The 22,709-nt window shown below is 42.8% G+C and overlaps 3 protein-coding genes across 4 annotated transcripts; 1 reads left to right on the top strand and 2 right to left on the bottom strand.

The window, feature by feature from the left end:
* On the bottom strand, positions 1–3,759 carry eif4ebp3l (eukaryotic translation initiation factor 4E binding protein 3, like). The gene is made up of 3 exons (XM_030107374.1): positions 3,362–3,759; positions 1,472–1,648; positions 1–613 (listed from the first exon to the last, which is right to left on the bottom strand). Exons 1-3 carry the CDS (start codon positions 3,492–3,494, stop codon positions 585–587), a joined length of 339 nt encoding a protein of 112 aa, XP_029963234.1. The 5' UTR covers positions 3,495–3,759; the 3' UTR covers positions 1–584.
* Positions 3,760–7,238: 3,479 nt separating this feature from the next.
* On the top strand, positions 7,239–16,986 carry acsl4a (acyl-CoA synthetase long chain family member 4a). 2 transcript variants are annotated; one of them, XM_030106742.1, is made up of 15 exons: positions 7,239–7,310; positions 9,886–10,398; positions 10,478–10,655; positions 10,730–10,839; positions 11,392–11,530; positions 11,647–11,797; positions 12,785–12,908; positions 13,015–13,086; positions 13,246–13,385; positions 13,466–13,638; positions 13,722–13,796; positions 13,907–14,095; positions 14,245–14,359; positions 15,427–15,584; positions 15,677–15,834. In XM_030106742.1, the coding sequence occupies exons 2-15, from the start codon at positions 10,042–10,044 to the stop codon at positions 15,832–15,834; spliced, it is 2,139 nt and encodes a 712-aa protein (XP_029962602.1). In that variant the 5' UTR covers positions 7,239–7,310; positions 9,886–10,041. The 2 variants fall into 2 exon arrangements, with proteins under 2 accessions (XP_029962602.1, XP_029962609.1); XM_030106749.1 differs by lacking the exon at positions 7,239–7,310 and having other exon boundaries at positions 10,042–10,398; positions 15,677–16,986.
* A 28-nt stretch (positions 16,987–17,014) lies between these two features.
* Positions 17,015–22,604, bottom strand: nxt2 (nuclear transport factor 2-like export factor 2). The gene is made up of 4 exons (XM_030106762.1): positions 22,442–22,604; positions 22,240–22,326; positions 18,048–18,192; positions 17,015–17,298 (listed from the first exon to the last, which is right to left on the bottom strand). Exons 1-4 carry the CDS (start codon positions 22,454–22,456, stop codon positions 17,114–17,116), a joined length of 432 nt encoding a protein of 143 aa, XP_029962622.1. The 5' UTR covers positions 22,457–22,604; the 3' UTR covers positions 17,015–17,113.
* Between the last annotated feature and the right edge of the window lie 105 nt (positions 22,605–22,709).

Below are 22,709 nucleotides of genomic sequence, written 5' to 3'. Positions count from 1 at the left end.
GATTGTTTTTACAGCTTTTATTTAATTTTTTTTGTTTCACATTTCTTCTCTCCCTCCGTAAAAAACAAAGTAGGAGCTGTATTATCACAAAGCCCTGAAACCCCCACTGGAAGAAGGCACTTGTTCTGTCACAAACAAACCTGGCCCGTCTCTTTGGGGAGGGGATATATAACAAAACAAAAACTGACGTCTGCACTGGAAAAAAAAAAATCCTTTACATTGTCACAATGTGACAATCAGATTTCCCAACTTAAAAAAGGCTACATAGTACAAGTTTATTATTTACAAAAGATTAAAAAAAAAGTTAAATCAAATTGGATTTTTTTTCCAATCCTGCTGCAGCTCCAAAGTGAGTGAGCAACCAATCAACCCATTTAATACAAACAAGACAATTCATTGGCTTAACACACTTTCAGGGTGGAAAAAAAAAATACACCCTACAGTTTCATCTTCTCATTCTTCCTGGTTCCTCAAAGAAGCTTTATTTAGGAAAAAAAAAAAAAACTTTGTGTAATGCATAACAGTCATCAATGACCTTGGAGGTGTTTTAACTTAGAACTCTCCACAGGAGGTAATACTGCAGCTCAGATGTCCATCTCGAACTGGCTGTCATCTGTTGGAAACAGACAGAAAACGGATCCGATTAGAAAGAGACAAGATGTTTGACAAGCGGCCGGCAATTCAACACTTGCAGCCCGAGCACAACCACACCTTAACGGACAACAGAGGAAGGGGGCAACCACCAGATCTTATCAAAACAATGAGAACTGGCAAGAGGAGAAACAAAATAATAGAAAGAATAAGACAAAAAAGGCCACAGTTTGCCGCCATGAAACCCCCACTGAGTGTTTACCAACAAGGAAGGAAAAAAAAAAAAAAAAAAGAGGTCAAAGTTAATCCTCACGGGCTTTGGTTTGACCACAGCGACTGAGATCAGACTGACAGTTCTGTGGTAACAACTACTTCTCTTCTGTGGTAACAACTACTTCTTTTCACAAACACCAAATCTCCATGCAAGTCTGTATTTTAAATTAAACTGCTACTTCCGTTCTCTCTGCCAAAGCTTCATGTTGGTAAGAAAAAAAAGAAAAAAAAACCTGATGTGGGGTCACAGCGGGGAATATAAAAGTAACTTCCGTAATAAGCTGCTGGCCCTGTTCTTTTAGAGGGTGCTAAATCCCGGTTATGCCGAAGAGGTCAGAGCCTCTGAAACACTCGGCTGATGTGCGGCACAAGTGCTATGAGAAATGTGGGCGCAGCAAACCCAGCACCTGTCTGCTGTGTTAGCACTGAGAGGCAGGAGAAGGAAAAGAAAAAAAACCATCAAGAGTTCCACAGCAGCTGAATATCTGAGAGACTTACAGGCTCTAAGAGACTTCAATTTGTCTGTTTATTCGGCGAGACCCGCTACTAGTCATGTTAAGTCGATCAACGTTGTGTGTGCAGCAACTAACCAGCAGTGTGTGTTTACCTGCAATGTCTTTCTCCTCCTCCTCTGCCTCCTCTTTGAGGTCCTGCAGCTTCCCCATGGGGTGCGTGGCGGGTATTGTCACCCCTGGGATCTGGGGCAGACAGCAAGGGGGGGTCCGGGCGAGGGGGGAGTTCCGACAATCCAAGAGGAACTTCCTGTCGTAGATTATGCGGGTGCCTGTTTAAAAAGAAAAATGGAGCAAAACAAAGAAAATGATGTTTGAGGAGCTGCAATGAAAAGTCTAGTCTGACCTTTGTTGCATACAAACCAATAAAATCGGCTCGGTTTACAAGATGGAACCACAGCAGGGCTGTTACTGGAAAACGTTTGCATGTGGGGAAAGCTGCACATCAGGAATGAAGTACTGTAATTTGCTACTCCACGAAATTTGAATCAGGAAACTTTCCCTGTCTGAGGGTGTGTGTGTGTGTGTGCGCGCACGCATTGGGAGGGGAAGTGGACGGCTGCTGAAGGAATGAGTTCTTGGAAATCAAAGAACAAAACAGTCTCATGGTAAAGCAGGGATTTATGGGATTAAAACCAAGTATTTTCAACTCTGACTGGGTTCATTATTCATGACAGATGCTATATCCAAGAATGTCCTTTCTATTTTGTTAATTTTTTGCAGAGGTACCACAATTGTAAAAAAAAAAAAAAAAAAACTGTCTGGCTCCTTTAAAACAATGCAGTGAGGAAAGACTTGTTGTGGCATGTCTGACAGGACATGAGCATCAAGGAGTGGTTTGTTTCTGTTCTCTGGAGTTTGACCCACTGTGTACAGTTATCAGCTCACTCTGACTGTAAGGAAAAACACCTTATGTAATAACTGAGCAGTTGGTCCAGGACAAAGGAAAAGCAGAGGGAGGGGAGATGGGAGAAAGAGCTGGCGTAGAGGGGGAAAAAAAAAAGGGGGGGGGGGGGCAGGGCTGGAATGCAACCTATAGTTGCAAGCTCTGAATTACAAGGCAGCGCCAGTGTGCACCAGTGGCCGGGCAGTTATGTAAAATAGGAAAAATAACAGGGTTGGCCCAGCAGCACAGGCTGTGACCCCTGAGAGGAGAGCGCCATGTGTTGCTCATGAAGTGAGGCTTATTTCGCAACCTCCCAACTCTGCTCCTTTGCCCTGTGCCATCCATTTGGGGCACAAACAAAATATATTGCATCAATCAGCCTCCCTCCACCCCACCCCACCCCTGCGTAAGACAGCCCCCCTCTCTGCTCGCCCTCCCACCTTGACTTGTACAGAACGTTCTCTACTGTTCCTCAAACCCAGAGATCAGCGGGGATAGGACGGCCTTTCACTCCTACAGTCCTGCGGAGGCCAATCACGGTGCAGAGCTGACAGCTGGACACATACACCCTCTGTCACGAGTTACACTGGTCCTGTTGTCTGTCTCGGGACATCCCGGTTAGTGATGCAGCCGCAGGTCGATGTTACATCAGACCGAAATGTGCAGGAAAACCTGGTGTTTACATAAAGCCTCATGCACACCTCGTGTTTGAACTAAATGTAAACAACAAAAGAGACGCGCAGGCGCTTTAGATTTGCATTAACGTAGGAGGAAGTACTGCTACAAGTTCCAAAAAGCATATGACGTTTAAACCAAACACTGAATTTAAGCTTTAAGTAAACTTGTTGACAACATGGGGGCTAAATCCAGTCAACAGCCTGGGGGCACGGAAATGTTTTTATTAACTGGTTTTCGGTTCATTTTTTATTGTTTGTAGACAAAAGTAATAATAGATATAGCATTTTAAAAGCTTTATACGGCCGTGGCGTGCGTGTGTGCTTTCTTAATGAGTTTGCACAAACATTTAGCAGAGATTAGCTCCTATTTGTGGCTAATCCTGTAACGACAGTGATCCCTGAACGACGCCTGATGTCCTTACCTCCAGGCGTGGTGGAGAAGAGGGTTCCCCCGGGGGTCTGGCTGTAGCAGTCCGGTAGCTGGGACCAGTCCTTCAGGGTGAGCACCTTGGTGGGGATGGGGCAGCTCTTCACTTGACTCGTACCAGTCGACATGCTAGCTGCTGGCCGCTGCACACGGAGTGGAGACTGCTGCTACAAACTCACTAAAATCACGCAAACTCACGACTTCAGGACGTGTCAGTCTACACGAGCGAGCAGTTTCCGACGCGGAGGCTTCGCGAGTTTAGCTTGAACTCGGAGGAGGGGTCGGGAGGAGAAGCGGATAGTCCGAGGCCTGCTGGCGTCCCTGAAGCGGCCGACGGCGTGGAGGAGCTACCATGTGGTGTGTTTGTAGCCGCAGCCCGTCATGTTTTTGTACGGCAGCTATGTGGGGCACGTGGGACGGGCGGGGATGCAGTGCGACTGTTTCTGAGCAATGGGCAGTCCGAGTGGGCGGTGACAGTCCGGGGGGTGGGGTGGGGGGGTGGGGGGGGGGGGGGGGGCAAGTTATCGGGGAAGAAAAACAAAGTGATAGCGAACACAAAACAATATACCGTGCTGAACGAACAAATACCGTAAAGTGGAGGAGATTCAAAAGGTGAGATTCTGAGGTTAAAATCTGAATGCAGAGAAAAATAAGTTTGATTTCTGACTTTTATTTTTTTCATAGAATCTCGAGATTTACTCAGATTTTGAGATTCAAATTGAAATTAAACAGAAAAACATAATATCTCTGAATATTATCTTAGAAATTTTTAGACATAAATTCAGGATTCTGTTATTTAAGTCAGAGCTCCAATGGAAATACACATCGGTCGTCCAATGGGGGCTTTGCTTCTGACGTTAATCTCTGGGGTTTGCAGTCATAATATGAAAAAGTGTATTGAATTATGAGATGCAAGACAAAAGTATGGCTTTAATCTGATTTTATGAAAGGGAAAATCCTGACATTTGCATCAGATTTTTTCTTTTCTGGGAAATCTGAATTTGTTTTCTAACATTTTCCCTTGAATTTAATCTCAGTATTCTGAGAAACCTGTTCCAAAACAAATATAAATGAATAGATATTAGGACTTCTCTGCTGGCCCTGATGTCCTTCATGAAAGCAATCTACAGAATATGGTTTACTTGAACTAAATAAAATGAACAAAATCTTTTTACAAATATTTCAGTAAAACAAACCATCATAAGTTCACACATCTGCATATAACACAACATAATTCACACTACTTGTATAGTTTAAACATGTCTGTATTTGTTAAAGACTGAGAGGGACAAAGTTCCTCAATCAATCACTCATTTAAGCCTCAAAGTCCTCATTAACTCACTAATAACTGTGTAAAGTGTCATATATTTAAACAGAGGGTTGAATAAACCACATGAATGGCTTTGTTTGACTTGGCTGGAGCCATACAGAGTCGTAACCAGGAGGCTCTTCAGGTCCACTAAACACGTGGGCCTCCACCATGTCTGTCTAAATCAATGGGCTGCACCGCCTCCTTCAGGCCTCATGCTCTGGGAACAGTGTGCACGTTTCACACGAAGAGCTCCTCATACCTATCGTAACCTATATGCAGCTATAATATTACACTATTGAAATATTTATGCATTGCATTTGCTGTATTGGATGTTTTTATTTTCTTGGCCCTATATGCGGGACATACAGTTTATAAATCAGCAGCACCATCTGTGTAAATTTGTGTTCAATCAAATATTGGTAATGAAAATATTGAATAAACTATGCGACAATGGAATAAATATGTCCGCTGAGGTCTAATGGAGTCTAATTTCAAGGAATAATACTGACAATACAAGCAAAACAAAGCAGTGGTCTAAATGACTTTATTGTCTGCTGCTCTGTAACCACATGAGGGCGACATTGGCATGGCAACCTGTGTTTACAGAAAACATTGGCCTTTGAAAGTCTGTGTATATCTATGATTTGGTGTTGGACCTGACTGTCGAAATTTACAACAGCTGCAGAGCTCGAAACAAATCCACAGTGTTAAGGACAAAGGAATGCATGGGGCTGTGTTCAGTGAAATGTATCTGTATCCTTGAGTTTTTATTCTGATGACACAGGTGACGCTTGAATAATGAAACAATTATTTACTTTGTCATCTACAACCCTTTTGCCTCTTACTGTAGATGAATTTCACATGTTTACATGCATGTTTGATATGCATCAGGAAAAGTCATGTCGAAATGGCTAAGATTAAAACATTTGAAACAGCTAAGAAGCTAAAAGAGCTGAAAAAAAGGACAAAATTGCTGAAAAGTTCAAACTGTCAAAACGATTAAAACGGTTTAACAGCAGGCTGAAAAGAGATAAAATGTCTGAAAATACAAGTGGTTCTACAGTTTAATCAGCATATAATACAATTTCTGATTTGGCAAAATGATATCTTAAAATCTTGACAGTGTGTGATAATCATTTTGAAGGTTATATGTTTTGCAGCTCCAAATACATTTTATTTTCTGTAAAACAGACACAGCTGCTTATTTAAGGTTGTAGACACCTGACCTTCTGGAGACTCAGGTTAAAATCATGCCTACAGGAAAACGTTTTAAGTTTAAGAATTGCTAAGAAAAAAATGGTTGGGAATTTTTTTAATTTATTTAAAAAAAAGTTACTGCTGTTGTCAACTTAAAGCAACACTAAGGAACTTTCAGTTTTTGTTGATTTTGGCGGCGCCAGTGGACAAAAGCGGTAGTGTTTTGCCTGAAGGAATACTACAGTTCCCATGAGGCCTAGCGCGTGACGTCGTAAAATGCTGCTCCCGGTGGCATGCTGTTGGACTGAACTCGCCTTCATTTGTTTCCAGCGGCTGTGTGAAGGACGGATAGCGACGAGGTAATGAATCTAATGGTGGCTAAACAATGTTATATCATGATGTGACGCATGCCGTAAAGCAGTTTGCACATTTGGAGTGTTTTAGTGTGCAGGGTTCCTACCACCCTCCTCACAGCTGCTCAGTCCAAGTGAACGCAATACTGACGCCCTCAGGCCGTGACAGAGGGTCATTCAACTGGTTGTAAGTGGACGTATCAACACAAAAGATATTAAAATGTTATATTAAGGTTGAAAAGTTCCTTAGTGTCGCTTTAAGCACTGGAGATTGTTGTGTTTTAGTGAGTGTAGTGGACATAGCACAGCACAGAGCAGCAGTGAATGCTCGCTGCCTTGATGCTTGTGACGTGTCTTCACCATCAAAACCATACTGTTGCAGTGAGTTTGCAACAGAGGATTTGGTTTTTGTAACATTTCACAACATTTCAAACCACAGTACATCAAATGGTAAAAAAAAAAAGGGAATTATGCAACAAATGTACAATTTTTTCCTTGCCAACGTTCTGGTTTAACTAAAGAAAATACTGTGTCAATTTTTTCACATCATTTGACTGTAAACTAAACAGAAACATTTGGTCATAGCTGTTTTTCATTCATACGTGTGATTGCATTTCTTTTTAAAAAAAATTGTCTTGTTTTAATGTGAACTTCCTTGTAGAACATTGTGAATTGCCCTGTGTCTGAATGGTGCTAAATAAATTAATTTACCATGCCAATGAATTAAAGTGAATTGTTGAAAAAAAAAGTCTGAATTATTGTCTCCAGACAATGCAAAACAAACGTCACTGATATGAGAGGATTTAGTTTTAATTTATGTACATATTAGAAAGAATAGAAGGATTTGAACTGAAGTAACACCGCTGTGAACAGACGGATCGCTCACTTCCTGTTGGGTATTTATCAACTAACGGACGTAAAGAGGGAAAAAAAAAACGTAACCAGCCTCGGCTTCTGATTGGTTGAGAAATATGGACTCAGATGACGTAGTTGTTCCGGGTTTCTAGCCTCACAGAAAAGGTAACTGTCGGTCATTTCTGAGCTGAGACACGACTGACCGGGTTTCCCTTCCTCCTATCGAGGTAAGAAAGCCTTCCAGCTTGCCAGTTAAGCATGGTATCACTCTCTGGCGCCCTACTCTAATCTTATTACAGCTTTGATCCCTTTGCTGATTCGTGTCGGGTTGATTTGTTCAGAGGGTGATGTTGAATGGGTTTAGCTACATCCTTGGCGGCTAATTAACTTGCCGACGGGTTTGAGCAGGAGCGGCGGCGTGTGGCGGCTTTTTGTCATCATTTTAGGCGGACATCCCGCTTTCGGGGCTAATGTGGGACAAAACAGACGCCTCATTTTATTGAGATCACTCCCCCATATTAGGAGGTCTTGATTTAGAATGATGCTTCCAAAGCGGTGTTATTGTTATGTGATGTCGGTTAACGCGTTGAACTGGAGCGTTTCGCCGTTTAAAATGCTAATTCGTAGCATTCTCTGCTACTTTAATGAATAAAATCCGTGCTGGTACATTATGTTTATCATCCTCATCAGAGCGATATGTTGTATTTGCGCCGAAAAGCGCTTGTTGTCACTAAAATGATGAGCACGCGCTGTTTCACCCGGAGATAAAAGCGTGTGGTCCTACCGAAACATCCATCATTCGAAGTTTACACCTCAAGTCCTGCTATTGCACAAAATTCCGGATAACGCGCGTCATTATCAGCACCTTATCGCCGGGACTGCAGCCAGGATCTTAAGTTAAGATATACAGACATGGTTGACGTACTTAGACATGATTCACCTCCTGTGAATCACTGCTTCAGGCCAGGTACAGCCTGTTCCTGGATTTTACTTCATATTGATGTAACTACCCTTTTCTTTGAGTTTCCACACAATATATAAGAATAATTCCACAGAAATCTCAGGTAAAGAGAAACAATTTGTTGTACAAATTGAATATTTATGGGAGGAAATGCTTTTATCCTTGGAGCTACCCTATATCATCCCACCACCCACCTGTTTCCACAAATAAATACACACAGCCTCTCTCTAAGAAGCAGCGCTTCAAACACACTCTTCACTTCACCTCTTCATTTCACCGTAAAATCTGAAAACAAGTAAATCTAATACCTTTACCTTCTGGCTGAACTGTTGATATCTTCTCTGGATGTAAAGCATCTATGTTCAGCTAATGGCTTCACCTCAAGATGGACTGCAGTCCAAAAAGTAATGGCCCCACTGGAGACGCTTCGAAATTCACAGGAATGTAGTTATCATAGATCTGGATTGTCGTCCAGTTATGGTGGAATCCAATAATTAGATTTTGGGATTTGACCTCTTGAATGATCCATTACACAATGCTCCTGATATATTTAAAAAAACAAAAGGAAAAAGCTCATGTCTGCTGAGAGCTCGCCTCCAGATCCTAAATTAAACGTTACCATCTCGACACCCAGGTGCAATCGCACACCTGTTTTCTTACAGCAGATTCACACAGCCTTTCCCAAACAAGCAGTACCTGAAAACACACTTGCTTGATCGCCTAGGAGAAGAAGCAAACATCCAAATCTGCTACCGACTGAATAATTGCAGCCAGTGAATCCATGTAATCTTTTTGTACTTTCCACATTATCATCAGCACATAAAGTAATTAAGAAAAGACTTTATCTTTGGGGCTGATAAAAGCCATAGGATCAGTTTAGTATTTTTTATTATATAAAAATCCCAGGAGTCCTGTTGTTCTAAATCTGGATTTCCAGTTAGTCTTTGCATCTGATTTTCAGATTAAACCCCTCAACTCATCCCAGCAAACATTCAGAACAATTTGGTGTTGTTCTTAGAGTATAAATATCACTCTGATGGTTGTGATAAGAGAAATCTTCATTTGCATTTCATCTCTTGTGTTATAACCTTCTCTGTTTAAGAGATACGATCTGTCTTCATTACAAATACAGTGTGAAAACACAAAAGCTTATGTTTCTTTTGTCTGTTTTGTAATTTGATTTTTGATTCTGCACAATCCCCGACATCCGCAAGCTACAATTACTAAGTTTCCCAATATGTGTTTGCATTCCTTGTCTTGCACTTGCTTGCTGTTGCTTGAGAAACATTGTCCAGGGTGATGATGCTGTTTTTCCCCCAATGATAGTGTTTAGTTAGGAAGTCCTTCACCCACCCTGCACTGTGGGGTCATTTGTGAGCTTTGCTTGACCTAAAGTGGCCTTTCACTGACCACCGAGTGGGGTGAGCCTCAAGAGTACTGTCATTGGTCGTCTGCGGCTCGATCCTCTTCGACATAACTCGCAGGGGTGTGGCCAGCGGATGACAGACTGCCCGGTCAGAGGGGCCTGCCCGGCTTCATCCCTGTGTGACCTTTTTAGAACAACCCCTCTTTTATTGCCAGAATGCCGACAGGTGTTTGAACACAAGGGAGGGGCCTTGTGTTGGTGAAGGGCGTGTTCCTCAGGAGCTGCAGATAAAACCCAGCACTAAGAATTCACAGATCCACTGAAGTGAATGGGAATGACAAGGAAGGTTGGGTAAAAGAAGAGTTAGTTTGGTGATTGCAGCAGCAAGTGGCTCACTTCTGATTCACAAAGAGAGAATTTTGTCTTCTTTTTTTTTTTAAGTTAATTTCAACTGTTTTTTCTCTTTCAAATTTAGGCAAAACAGTTGGGAAACAGCGGATTGATCAGAACAGCCTCACACAGGGGCATTTCTTTTTCTGACGAATTCATCTCGCAAACGAAACTCTTTTTAAAAAAACAAACAAACAAAAAAAAACCTGTTCTGCTCACACAAACTCTTCCTGGGAACATTATGGGACTCCAGTCAGACTCCACGCTCCAGGCGATCCTCCTCTCTCCAGTCCACCTCGTAGTGTGGCTCTACTCCATCCTGTCCTTCCTGCCCTGGTACTTCATCACCGGAGCGGGCCAGAAACGAGAGCGGGCCAAGCGGGTGAAGGCTCGCTCCACGTCAGGCCGCGCCGACGGACCGTACCGCTCCGTGGATCATTTCGATTCCTTGGCGAGGGAAGACTTCCCGGGCAAAGACACGCTGGACAAGCTGTTCAACCATGCTGTGCAGCGCTTTGGAGATGCCCAGTGCCTTGGAACACGAGACGTACTGAGCGAAGAAAACGAGGTTCAGCCCAGCGGGAAAGTCTTTAAAAAGGTATGCTTCTGACTGGCAGACGCTTGGAACATCAACAAATGCTAAATATTCCACTGACATTCACCCTTCCCCCTGCCAGCTGATCCTTGGGGAGTATAGGTGGCTGTCTTACAATGACGTGGACACCATCATCACTGATTTTGGGAACGGACTGGCAGCTTTGGGACAGCAGCCCAAAAGCACCATCGCAATATTCTGCGAAACCCGAGCAGAGTGGATGCTCACCGCTCAGACTTGCTTCAGGCGCAATTTCCCACGTAAGACGACTTCACTCATGTTATTTTTCCAAAGTGAGAATGTCCCTCGGTCAGTGTCTTTTCGTTCATTGCAGTGGTGACGTTCTACGCCACGCTGGGAGAGGACGCCATCGCGTACGGACTCAACGAGACTGGAGTTACTCATCTGGTTACCAGCACCGAGCTGCTTGAGACCAGACTGAAAGTGAGCAACTTTTATTTTTATTTATTTTCATAAAACCTGTGTGACTAAAGAAGTAGCTATAAAAAAAGTTCATCATGCGAATATAATTTGTTACGGAGCAAACATTTCCTCAACATTGAGGTTAGTATGAGGGAATGTAGAAATCAGCTGGGTGTCTCATGAAACATCAAACTAATTAATGAATGAACACTGTATCTGTTGTGAAGTGTTTCAGGAAGCAAATTCAAGCTTTTCTCACTGTACAGTCTCACCTTTTGGCTGAAAAATCTTCGTTTGCTTAGATTTAGTTAAGAAAATGTGATCCGTGAGCCTAATGTGGAGAAGAATCTGCTCCACATGTTCTCTCAGAGCTCAAGATAAAACCTGAAATGCAGTTTATGAATCTGTGTCAATACTGAATGAATCAAACGCAGAAGAGAGATCGTATTGCAGGTCAGATGCTTGTTGTGGAATAATTTTAGTGAATCATAAAGGAAATCATGAAATTGGCAAATGCTGCTGTGAAACCAGAGTGAAGTTTTTGGTGTTTTTTTTTTTTCTTCCCCTTTTCAGAATGTGCTGCCACATATCCCAAAACTGAAGCATGTGATCTACGTAGACCAAAAGAAATTAAGCACAGAAGGCTACCCACCAGGACTCGTCCTCCACAGCATGCAAGCTGTGCAAGACCTGGGCAAGCTGCCTGAAAACAGTACGGATTCCTCTGACTCACTGTGGATCTGCTTTTGTTTTTTTGTTTTTTTTTTTTGTAGGAAAAATTCTCAGATGGAGAAGCTCACAGTCTTTTTTTTTTTCTGTCTCTGGCAGTGGAGATTCCAGTTGTGAAGCCCCAGCCCTCGGATCTGGCTGTGGTGATGTACACCAGCGGCTCTACCGGCAAACCCAAAGGAGTCATGATTGTCCACAGTAACCTGATTGCAGGAATGACAGGCCAGTGTGAACGCATCCCTGGGCTCGGGTACGTGGCTTTAATTGCATCCTGGTCCTGATCATTTAGAAATCAATATGCTAGTTTCAGTGTTTAAAATGATTAACTTAGTTAATCTTGTCTCATCTTATCTCACTCTGATTTCTCAAAACCTGAACGTTACCGTCTGTTTGGGTTATTTTTTCCTAATGTGATGAAACATGAGTCGCGTCACGCTCGTCACTCGCATCTAAAGTTTACGATCCAGCATGAAACGGCTACAACCGGTCCAGTCAGACCTCTGTTCCACTTTCACAGCAGCTCTGTGAGCTCGTAGCCTCAGAGTATTTAGGTTCAGGTTGGGTGCGTGTTTCTCTTGGGGTCACCTAATTGCAGCAGAGTGAATCAGCCGGCTCTTCACAGGTTGTAACGTAGAACTTGAATTACCACCTCGAGCTTGTGAGCCGCTGCCGCCAACCATCAAGTTGTCACCCGACATCGGCATCTGCTCCAACACGTATATTTATGTAAGAAATGTAATGAAGGGGTTTACATGCTTGAGAATTACGCATGGCGAAGTCACAGAAACCGTATTCCAACAGAGATGAATCACTTCATCCAAGTGAACTGAAAAAAACCTCACTTGATAAGAATGATTGAGTTTATCATGTTTTAGATTTCCACAGCTGAAAGCAGAGATAGGCAAAGCACTCACTGTCCAAGTTGTTAACTTGTAAGTTAATTTCTACATTTTTATCGATGCATTTTTTTTAACCTGTATCAGTAGATCAGAAATCACCAGCCTTCATTCCACTTAAGTGTGTTTACTTGACCCGATGACTGATGAGATCCGGGATACTCTAACATTTCAGCGTACAGCATGCACGCACGCACGCACACACACACACACACGGTGACTGCTACAGACTGCAAACCATGCCCAAAGAAGCTGAAGCCACTGAGCACTGGAAAGAGGAACAGAAAGTGAACACTCAGTCCCGGCTCTGACCTCTTCCCTCTCTTCCTGTGCCCCATCAGGCCCGATGATACTTACATAGCTTATCTGCCCCTGGCGCACGTTCTGGAAATGACTGCTGAAATCTCCTGTGTGACATACGGCAGCCGGATCGGCTACTCGTCCCCCCAAACACTATCAGACCAGGTACAATGTTTCACCAGTGACATTGCTTGATCCCTGTCATTATTGGCTTATCGAGAATGTAATCTGATTTTTTTTTTTTTTTGTCTCCCTCATCTTTTCCATTCAGTCCACCAAGATAAAGAAGGGAAGTAAAGGCGACTGCTCTGTGCTCAGACCCACCCTGATGGCAGCTGTACCGGTGAGAATCCATCTTAAATGTTCTCTTCTGCCCACTTCTCACCACTCTCTTCCTCTTCTGCAATGCCCACTCAGTTTCACACGTCCCCCCCCCCCCTCCCCCCTGCCTAACGTCTGGTCATCCAGCACCTGGACTGATCCTATGTTTTCTCCTTAAAAGGAAATCATGGATCGCATCAACAGAAATGTGATGAGCAAAGTGCAGGAAATGAGCGTGATTCAAAAGACGCTGTTTACCCTGGGCTACAAATACAAACTGGAGCAAATAAAGAGGGGCTACGACGCACCACTCTGCAATGCGTAAGGACGCTCGTCTCCAGCTCCGTCCAGTGACGGGCGGTGGTGTAGTTTGTTTGACCTGTGATCTGGGCGTTTTGCAGGTTGCTGTTTGGTAAAGTGAAGAAGCTGCTGGGAGGACGGGTGAGGATGATGCTGTCCGGAGGAGCCCCCCTGTCCTCGGCCACGCAGCGCTTCATGAACGTGTGCTTCTGCTGCCCGGTGGGCCAGGGCTACGGCCTGACGGAAACCTGTGGAGCCGGCACCATCACAGAGGGTGAGACCAGATTCTAAGCAAACAAAAAGGTGGTACGACCTTGAGAAGGTGTGAAAGATGACATGTTCTGAATCGTTTTACAGTTGCGGATATCAGCACGGGTCGCGTGGGAGCTCCTCTGATTTGCTGTGAGATCAGACTCAGGGACTGGGCTGAAGGTACTGCTCGAAGCCTGTCGGAACACGCTGTGCTTACAGTGTAGAATGCGAGGCATTTTTTGGATTGCTGGGTAATTACTTGTTATGGTTGCGCCTCTCACGCTAATCAGGTGGATACACCAGCAAAGACCTGCCACATCCAAGAGGGGAGATCCTGATCGGTGGCCCCAACGTCACCATGGGCTACTACCGGGCCGAGAGCAACGACCAGGACTTCTTTGTGGATGAAAACGGTCAGAGGTGGTTCTGCACCGGGGATGTCGGAGAGATTTATCCAGATGGTTGTCTTCAAATAGTGGGTGTGTATCTTTCTTCTTTTCTTTTTTTTTTTTTCCCCTGCCAATTATTTTTAAAATCTCAAACCAGTCTGACTTCATGCTGACCTAATTTTGAGAAACAAAAGTTGCCATGGTTGTGTTCGTCTTCTAACCTTTGTTCTGTTATTTAGATCGCAAGAAAGACTTGGTCAAGCTGCAGGCCGGGGAGTATGTGTCTCTGGGAAAAGTGGAGTCGGCCCTGAAAAACTGCCCGCTTATCGACAACATCTGTGCTTATGCCAATAGGTGAGCAGGACCTTCCATTTAATCATGAGCCCTTTCAGACGTTCTTTTAAAGACTTTTAAGCAATGAAATTGTTTCAACGTCACTTTCAGGCCTGAATGGGGTTTTTCATACCCGTTTAGAGATTTACATCTGAAACAGGAAGTGAGTGGATGAAGATAAGAATTGATACGATCGTTTTAGAGAAACTGGTTTGGCTGTCCCGGCACAGCTACAACCACAGGGCTTTGTATGCGTGGAGCTGAGCAGAGACTTATCTTTCAGCCTTATCATAAGGAGGGTGCTGTTTCCAGAGCCTCTCGTATCAGAGCTCACACATAAATATTTGTTCTCACTCTAGATATTTCCATCTAAGTATTTGTATAAACAAATTCTCCATTGCCCTGTGGATGCAGGGATAATGTCAGTCATCCAGTTATGACTGAGGATATTCTTTTACTGGTTATCAACTTGGAGAACAAACTTGATCACAATTTAATCACAAGCCTGAAGAAACAGGATGTAAATTTAACAGCAGTGTTTCCCCAACACATGGACCATCATGCACCAACTCCTCCTTCTGTAGCACCTCGTCTGCTTCAGGACAATCGGAGCCCTTAATTTCCTTCCACGCTGATATTTCGTCTGCATCAGCTGATATGAGTCTATGTTTACTTGTATTGTATAAACTTTCAAATCCAAATCAATTTGATTTTGCAGTGTTTCGTGCTTGAATTTTTTTTTTTCTTTTTTTCCAATAGTAAACTTTCACTGAAACTCCCAACCCCTCCAGGTCTTCACTTCTAGGAAGAGCCTTATACTGTGTGTGTTGTTCATATTCAGCTCAGATAGACTCCAGTGACCTGAGCTGGATGAAACGGCAGATTGATTCGTGATGATTTAACACTTCAGCTTCAAACACTTACTTTTCCGGACTCTTCCTTTCAAACCATTTCCCTGGTCGAGTCATGAATGCAGCTTCATCGAAGGCTTGAATCGATTTCCACGACTTGAAACAGACGGACCTGCTGATTGGGGGAAAAAAATGTTAATAACAACTGGAATATTGTCTGTGATGTTCCCCTCGCAGTGACCAGAACTACGTCATCAGCTTTGTGGTTCCCAACCAGAAAAAGTTGACTGAACTGGCCAAACAGCGAGACATCACGGGGACGTGGGAGGAGATCTGCACCCACCCCGACATGGAGAGGGAGGTGCTGAAGGAGATCAAGGAGGTCGCTGCTAACAGTAAGAGCTCCGACTTCTTCTCTCCGTGTTTCGTGCTTCATTTGGTGTAAAGGAAAGACAATATTTCTGAAAATCTTTTTTCTTAAATACAGTTAAACTCCAACGATTTGAGATTCCGGTGAAGGTGGTCCTGAGTCCGGAGCCCTGGACGCCCGAGACGGGGCTCGTCACCGACGCGTTCAAGCTGCGGAGGAAAGAACTGAAGAACCACTACCTGGACCACATAGAGAGAATGTATGGCGGGAAATAACTTGCGCCACTTTCACCCGGGATGTCTTTCTGATCACAACCACTGTTTTGATATGTAAATACTTGTCCTGGTACCCAGGTTTAGGTCATTTTGTGTACCGCAGGCTCTCAAAGGAGGAAAAGCTGAAACTGTAGGTAGTTGTAGCTGTTGGAGCCAAACGTGCTGCTTCTTTCATGTGTTTGTAACAACTTTCTGATTGTCAAAGAGATGCACTAAAGGTGGCGACTCCCATCCGAAAAAGAAAGGCGTGTTTGTGTGACCGTCACAGCGCCGCGTTGCCATCCACCGAAACCTGCTGGCACTCCTCCAAGTTGGCGAAAACTTGACCGCCGTTCACTCGCTGCTGATGCGTTGCTGTTACTTCCCATGTAGATGTTTGCAAGCGTCGTCGCCGCGGAGGCTTGTTACGCTCTTTTGTAAAAGCGGAGTACAGATGTTACTGTGCCTTCAGTCTGCAGTACTTGTTTAGTCGAGCAGAAGTAAGCAGCAACTAGGGAAAAGGAAAAAAAAAAAAAAACTAAACTGCCATGAGACGTTTACTTGATATTTAAGGAGAAAAACCTCTTCCAGCCACAGTTGTATAGACACGGATCAATGACCATGTCTGTTTATCCACTCTTTTTTTTTTTTTTTTTTAACGCCCCCTCACGGAGTATGGTTTATTTATGCTTTTGTTACTGTAATGATTAATTCAGAAAGGAAGACCAAACTGTCTAAAACTCAACGACTCAGGAAGCTCAGCAGATGTTTTAAGATATATGAAAATGTCAACTAGTTGGTTACTTGTGCAGAAACGAAACCACTTCTGTCAAAATTCTTGTGGGCACCTTATTTATTAAAGATGGAGCATGCTTACCTTCAAAAACTCTTCTTAGCTCTAGTTGGAAACTAGCATACTGTAATACTGTGCGTTCTTTACCTCAGTTGATGGATCCGTGTATGATTTGGTATCAAGGCGTTTTATCAGAACTTCCGTCGTTCATTTTAATAATATAGGAGTGTTTTCTATGTATTTTTCCAAGTATTGTCGTGTTGATGGATTTGCATTGTGGAAACTCGGAGGACACGGACAATGACAGCCACTTTACAGTTGTTTGATGAGCCTATTTGTATTTATGACTCCACCATGGTCACATGCCTTGTTGAGCATTTCAAAGAAATAAAAACATTTTCGTATTCATTGTGGTCAGACAGTTTTATTGCAAAAAAAAAAAAAGAACAAAACCATGAAAAAGTACATTTGTGGTGGGGGGTGAGTCAGAGGAAAGGTGACGGGGCTTCAGCTATTCCAGTCTTGAAATCGGAAACAGTCACTCGCGATCTTCCAAACAGGCTGATCATTGTTGGGCGAGGCCTGAGCTGTGAGCAGAAAGTTCTGGTTGAAGAAACGTTCTTTGTTTCCCTCGAACGTTACGGTGCCGCCGGTCACCACCAGCAGCGTCGTTTGGCCTTGAGTCGCTTGTTCTGTGAATGAATGAGAGAAAGATTCACTGATGATTCAGCAAACTGACCAGCACATCCGGTGTTTCTGAGAATAAGTTTTACTGAACAGCTCCAGTGCTTTCAGTCAATCCAAAATGTGGAGTTCCGGCGTAAGGACATCCACACTTTATCAGAGAGGTGTCTGCTCCTTCAAAAAGGAAAAACCACTTCTCAATAAGCGCCAAGTCAGGCGGGGAATGGAGATGCACCATTATTCCATCATCTTCAAGGCTTTTACTGGTTCACCACATAGTAGAGCACTTTAATGCATGTGATGGACCATTTCCTCCCAAAAAAATACAACATGGTCTTTCTCTAAGACACACACTTCGTCCTGACATGCTGCTGAAGAAGTGTGTTTGGGAACCCGGCAGTTTGAGAGTAAACTATGAGCCTATCTTCATCCTGAAACAGTTTGGCCCATGTTCATGAAAAATATTTGGCAAGTCTTTGGATATTACTTGGCCAAGTCTCTGAGCGCTGAACACTTTGTACTTGCAATCCCGTTGACGATGTTTGATGGTAAGAATATTATTTAAAGAGCACTACATCCAGGTCCGGTAAATCTCTATTCTGGCAGATTTTGCAACAGAAGCGGTCTAAAAATTCTATAGAATTTCTCTCATCATCCAGACACTTGTCACCTGATAAGTGTATATCCATAACCATTACTTTTTAAACAGCTCAAAGTGGAAAAAATTGCATATAGTAATAATAATAATCATAATCACCATGAACAGGCTGACAGTCCAGTATATGCACTTTGAATTCGCTCGAGGGCAGCGACTCAAAAAACTCCCCCAGAGCATCCTGTCCAGACACGGCGTTCCCGTTCCACACCAAGGTGGCCTTGTCGAGGTAGAGCCGGGTCAAGTTCTGCAACACAAAGTTCAAGGTTCAGTTTGTTTTCTTTCTTTCTTTTGAAAACATGAAGGAATAAAAAGTGTTGCCTTCATCCTACAGCATGACGAACAGACAAACTAGAGAGAGATGAGAGTCGCATCAGCGGCTCCCTTACAGAGGGTCGCCACAGCAACCCTCTGCCTCATTATTTCACTTTTAAATGACATATAACCGTATATGGGTTGAGTCTTTGAAACATTTTCCAAACATCTCTGTCAACAATTAGAATGGTAATCCAACAGCCTTAATCTTTGAATAGTTGTAACTAATAAATGGCAAAGTTCTTTGGTTTCAGGAAAATATTAGGAATAAAAACAATGACTTTTAATAGAAAATAACAGATAAAAAGTTTAAAATGTGCCCGTTTTTACATTTTGCCTCGATAGATTTGATACAGAAGAACCAGCCATGACCATCGAAGTGGCAAATAGCATGCACTGAGGCAGCAACTGAATATGTAATATACTGTTTACAAACTGGCAAAGACAATGGATCATGTATTATGTATGACTTCCTCTTTCCCACAAAGTGTCCTCATACTCTGCTTTGGTCAGAATTTGTGTCTGTGTGATTTCTTGTGAGCTCATTTTGAGAAAATTCAATGAATACTGGAAAGAACAAGCAGTAGTCTACATAAAATATCAGCAAATAAAATGGTTTGTGTAATCAGAACAGTGTGATCTGCTTTGCTTTTATCACAGCACCGCTGGCACTGTGCATCACAGAGATGCTCCTTGTAAAATCTGAGCTATGCAGATAAACTAATGATTAATATATTACTTTGTTACACTTTTTCCATGAAACTACCAGCTCAAGAGCAAGGTCATATGGACAGAAAAAAAAGAAAAAACGTCCATCTTTTGTACTGCTGCATACCAAGTGCACCCCAGGGTAAACACAATGAGACACACACACCCACCCACACCTCAAACACGTCATGATAGAACACATGCATGGATCCAGCATGCAGAAGGAGAACATGCACAGAACCCCCCAGCTCAGAACCACGCTCGGGTGATTTTCACTGTGACGCAGGAGGATCTAATCACTACAGTACTTTACAAAACAGAATGTCCTCTTATCAGCAGTACTGTACTGTATTTGAATCAGATCAGAATGAAGTCTACTGGTTCTCACTGAAATATTCCCACAATGTCTGTATCGGCACAGGGGTAGTGCTCTCCCTTCATAGAGAGAAAATAATGGGTCCAAAGACTGGCTGCATATTTCTGCAGGGAGTCTGCATGGTCTCTCTGAGTGTGCATGGGTTTCCTCCAGGTACTCCAGTTTCCTTCCACAGTCACTATGGAGATAATTTTGTGTCTTTATTATTCAATCAATCAAAAAAGGTTTTGCAAACAAAAAAGAGAGTTGAGACCAAAAAACATAAAGTTGCAATCAAAAAATAAAAGTTCAATCAAATAGAATAAATCTAAGAACAAAATTATTTAAGTGGCAACCCCACCAAATTTTTTTTGACATCAAAACAGAAAAAAGCTTTGGTTTTGAATTGTGAAGTTTTGCTTGCAAGCTCAAAAGTTTTGGTTTTGAATTAAAAAGTTTTGGTTGCAAATTCAAAAGTTTTGGTTACGAATCCAAAAGTTTTGGTTGCGAATCCAAAAGTTTTGCTTGCGAATCTGACTGAACCCAGTGGGCGGGGCCAACACTAGTGGAAGAGAGAAGAGCTCCTATTGGTCGCTTTGACCTCGCTCCTCCACCGCCTGTCTCCGCGCTGTTGCTGCTGCTTCCGCATTGGTAAAGGCCAGTAGATATTACAGGATTATTGGCAGTTATCCATGCCCAACCATGGGCCGAATTTTGTCCCGGTTTTCTCCTCCCGAATGATGCCAAAGGTCTGATTGTCAGGAGTATGTAAATGAGTTCGGGTCCGATCTTCCTGTAGTGTGCGGTGTGTTCCGAGAGGTTTTTTTTTTTTTTTTTTCCAATCGGAGCCGCTCGGGAGGCGTTGGAAGCCGAGATCGTAGATAATGAACATGTTTAATATTTCCGTTCGCAAATCCTGTGGTGTGTGGTGCCCTGCTAGACCATCAGCTCAGAGCCGACCTGTCCACACCCTCAGAATAAAGCTCCCTGATTGGCCGAACAGTTCCGTTTTGCTGAGGTGTTGAAAAAAAATCCCCTCTCAGCTGTCAGAGCTGGAGACATGAATATATGTCTTTGAAATATATTCACTATATGACAGTGAAACAGAAAAGCTAAGTAGTGCAGAAAACGAGAGGTTATTCCTCAATAACTGTGTCGCTCCTGGATGAACTGTATTTCATTCAGACCCAAACCCAGATCTGGTTCACTCATCTGCAGCTCGCCAGTCCTGCAATAATCCCAATGTTTCAATTCATCTCCATTATTAACCATCACGAAAGAATTGCAAAAACAACTTTCTGAGGACTTGGACGTATAATGAAACTTTTTCCTAATCAATGCATTTTAATTTTGGTCTAAACCATTCGATCTGGGGACAAAAAATGATGATTTTTTTAAAAAGTAGCTTGTCCGTCACAGATTGCGATAACTTATTTCTATACTGTTTCTCTCTGGAGTGAAACGTAAAAAAAAGAAATAAACACACATGAATGAGCTAAATTATTATCAAATACGGGGTACATGATAAGAAAATGATGTCAAACTACATATGTTCCCCTCGTCTATACTGGAACATTTAAACTTTCTGACAGTAAACACTCCGTGCTGCGCGCGAACGGGATGGGGGGGGGGGGGGGGGGGGGGGGTGCTCTGAAAGAACTGAGCCAATATGAATGAATGACGTGAGGGAATAAGCTCTCCGCTTATTATTAATAGTGGAGATGAATGTAAACACAGGACTGAAGGGAAAACGCTCAAAATCAAGTTTGACTCCGCGAGATTTTGAAGAGCGAGGAGCCGATTCTCTAATGAACAATCTTCTCGTGTGTTCCACAGGACACCACACGCTAGAAGATCAGGAGAGGAAGATCTGGTGCGATCTGTCCTCTGTTGTCTTCCAGTGTGTGGTCTCTGAATCGGGGAAGATTGAAAAAAGCCTGCAATGTCTACTGGCCTTTACCAATGCGGAAGCAGCAGCAACAGCGCGGAGACAGGCGGTGGAGGAGCGAGGTCAAAGCGACCAATAGGAGCTCTTCTCTCTTCCACTAGTGTTGGCCCCGCCCACTGGGTTCAGTCAGATTCGCAAGCAAAACTTTTGGATTCGCAACCAAAACTTTTGGATTCGTAACCAAAACTTTTGAATTTGCAACCAAAACTTTTTAATTCAAAACCAAAACTTTTGAGCTTGCAAGCAAAACTTCACAATTCAAAACCAAAGCTTTTTTCTGTTTTGATGTCAAAAAAAATTTGGTGGGGTTGCCACTTAAATAATTTTGTTCTCAGATTTATTCTATTTGATTGAACTTTTATTTTTTGATTGCAACTTTATGTTTTTTGGTCTCAACTCTCTTTTTTGTTTGCAAAACCTTTTTTGATTGATTGAATAATAAAGACACAAAATTATCTCCATACAGTCCAAAAAAAACATACGTGTGAGGTTAATCGAGGACCCTAAATTGTCCCTCGGTGTGAAAGTGAGTATGTGTGGTAGGAGACCTGTTCAGGGCGCACCATACCCTCACCTTTAGTAAACTGGGATTGGCTCCAGCACCCTGCGACCCTACACAGAAATTAAGCTGTACAAAAGAAGGATGATATGGATTCCTAATAAATACATATTAATAATGTGAATATAATGACACAAGGCTGTTATACTGCAGTTTTATGCTTTTGAAGTTAAACTGTGCATCGAAATGTCCTGGAGGTGAGAATGTAAGTATGTGCAGCATTCTGTCTCCCTCTGCCTGTCTGTCTCAGTCCTGTGATGGACGGGTCCTGTCCAGGGAGTATTGTGCCTTCTTCACCCTTAATGAGCCTCTAAAGTTGGAGTCAAACCAAGTCATATCAAGTGCATTGGAAAGACAATATGATCAATAGGATATGAACAGAATGTGTTGGAAAACTAAAGCCACTCACCCTCCTTTTTTTATCCATGCAATCGTAGTAAATGTTGACGAATTCTTCTGAATATCTGCATGACTGGTCTACGTGGGTCCTGAAATTCTGTTGAGAAAATAACGACATTCTGATCACGATTGAACGCCCATGACGTGTGTGTGAGACACTTTGGGTGTAAAAAAAGGCGCATAACGGACATCAGACGGAAAATTAGGCTTACCAGCGTGGTTGCCATGACTACGTATATATCGGTAGGAACTGGGACACTTGCTATAATAAAACACTACAAAGAAAATGTAATGAGCTGCTCCCAAAAAAAATAATTTCAGCAACTTTTAGCTTGTTTAGTTAGCAACCATCACAGCCATTGTGTTACATGTATTACTTCCGGGGGCATTATGCTTTACTACCAAAATAAAATATTTGTATTTTTCTTCAAACGTAGTTATCCTATTTTGTGCCTATTATGTTCTCTCATTAAACAAGAG

This window comes from Salarias fasciatus, chromosome 2 (assembly GCF_902148845.1).
Source record: "Salarias fasciatus chromosome 2, fSalaFa1.1, whole genome shotgun sequence".
Classification (NCBI taxonomy): Eukaryota; Metazoa; Chordata; class Actinopteri; order Blenniiformes; family Blenniidae; genus Salarias; species Salarias fasciatus.
The sequence above is the reverse complement of the archived record's forward strand: the minus strand, read 5'-3'. Positions and strand labels throughout refer to the sequence as shown.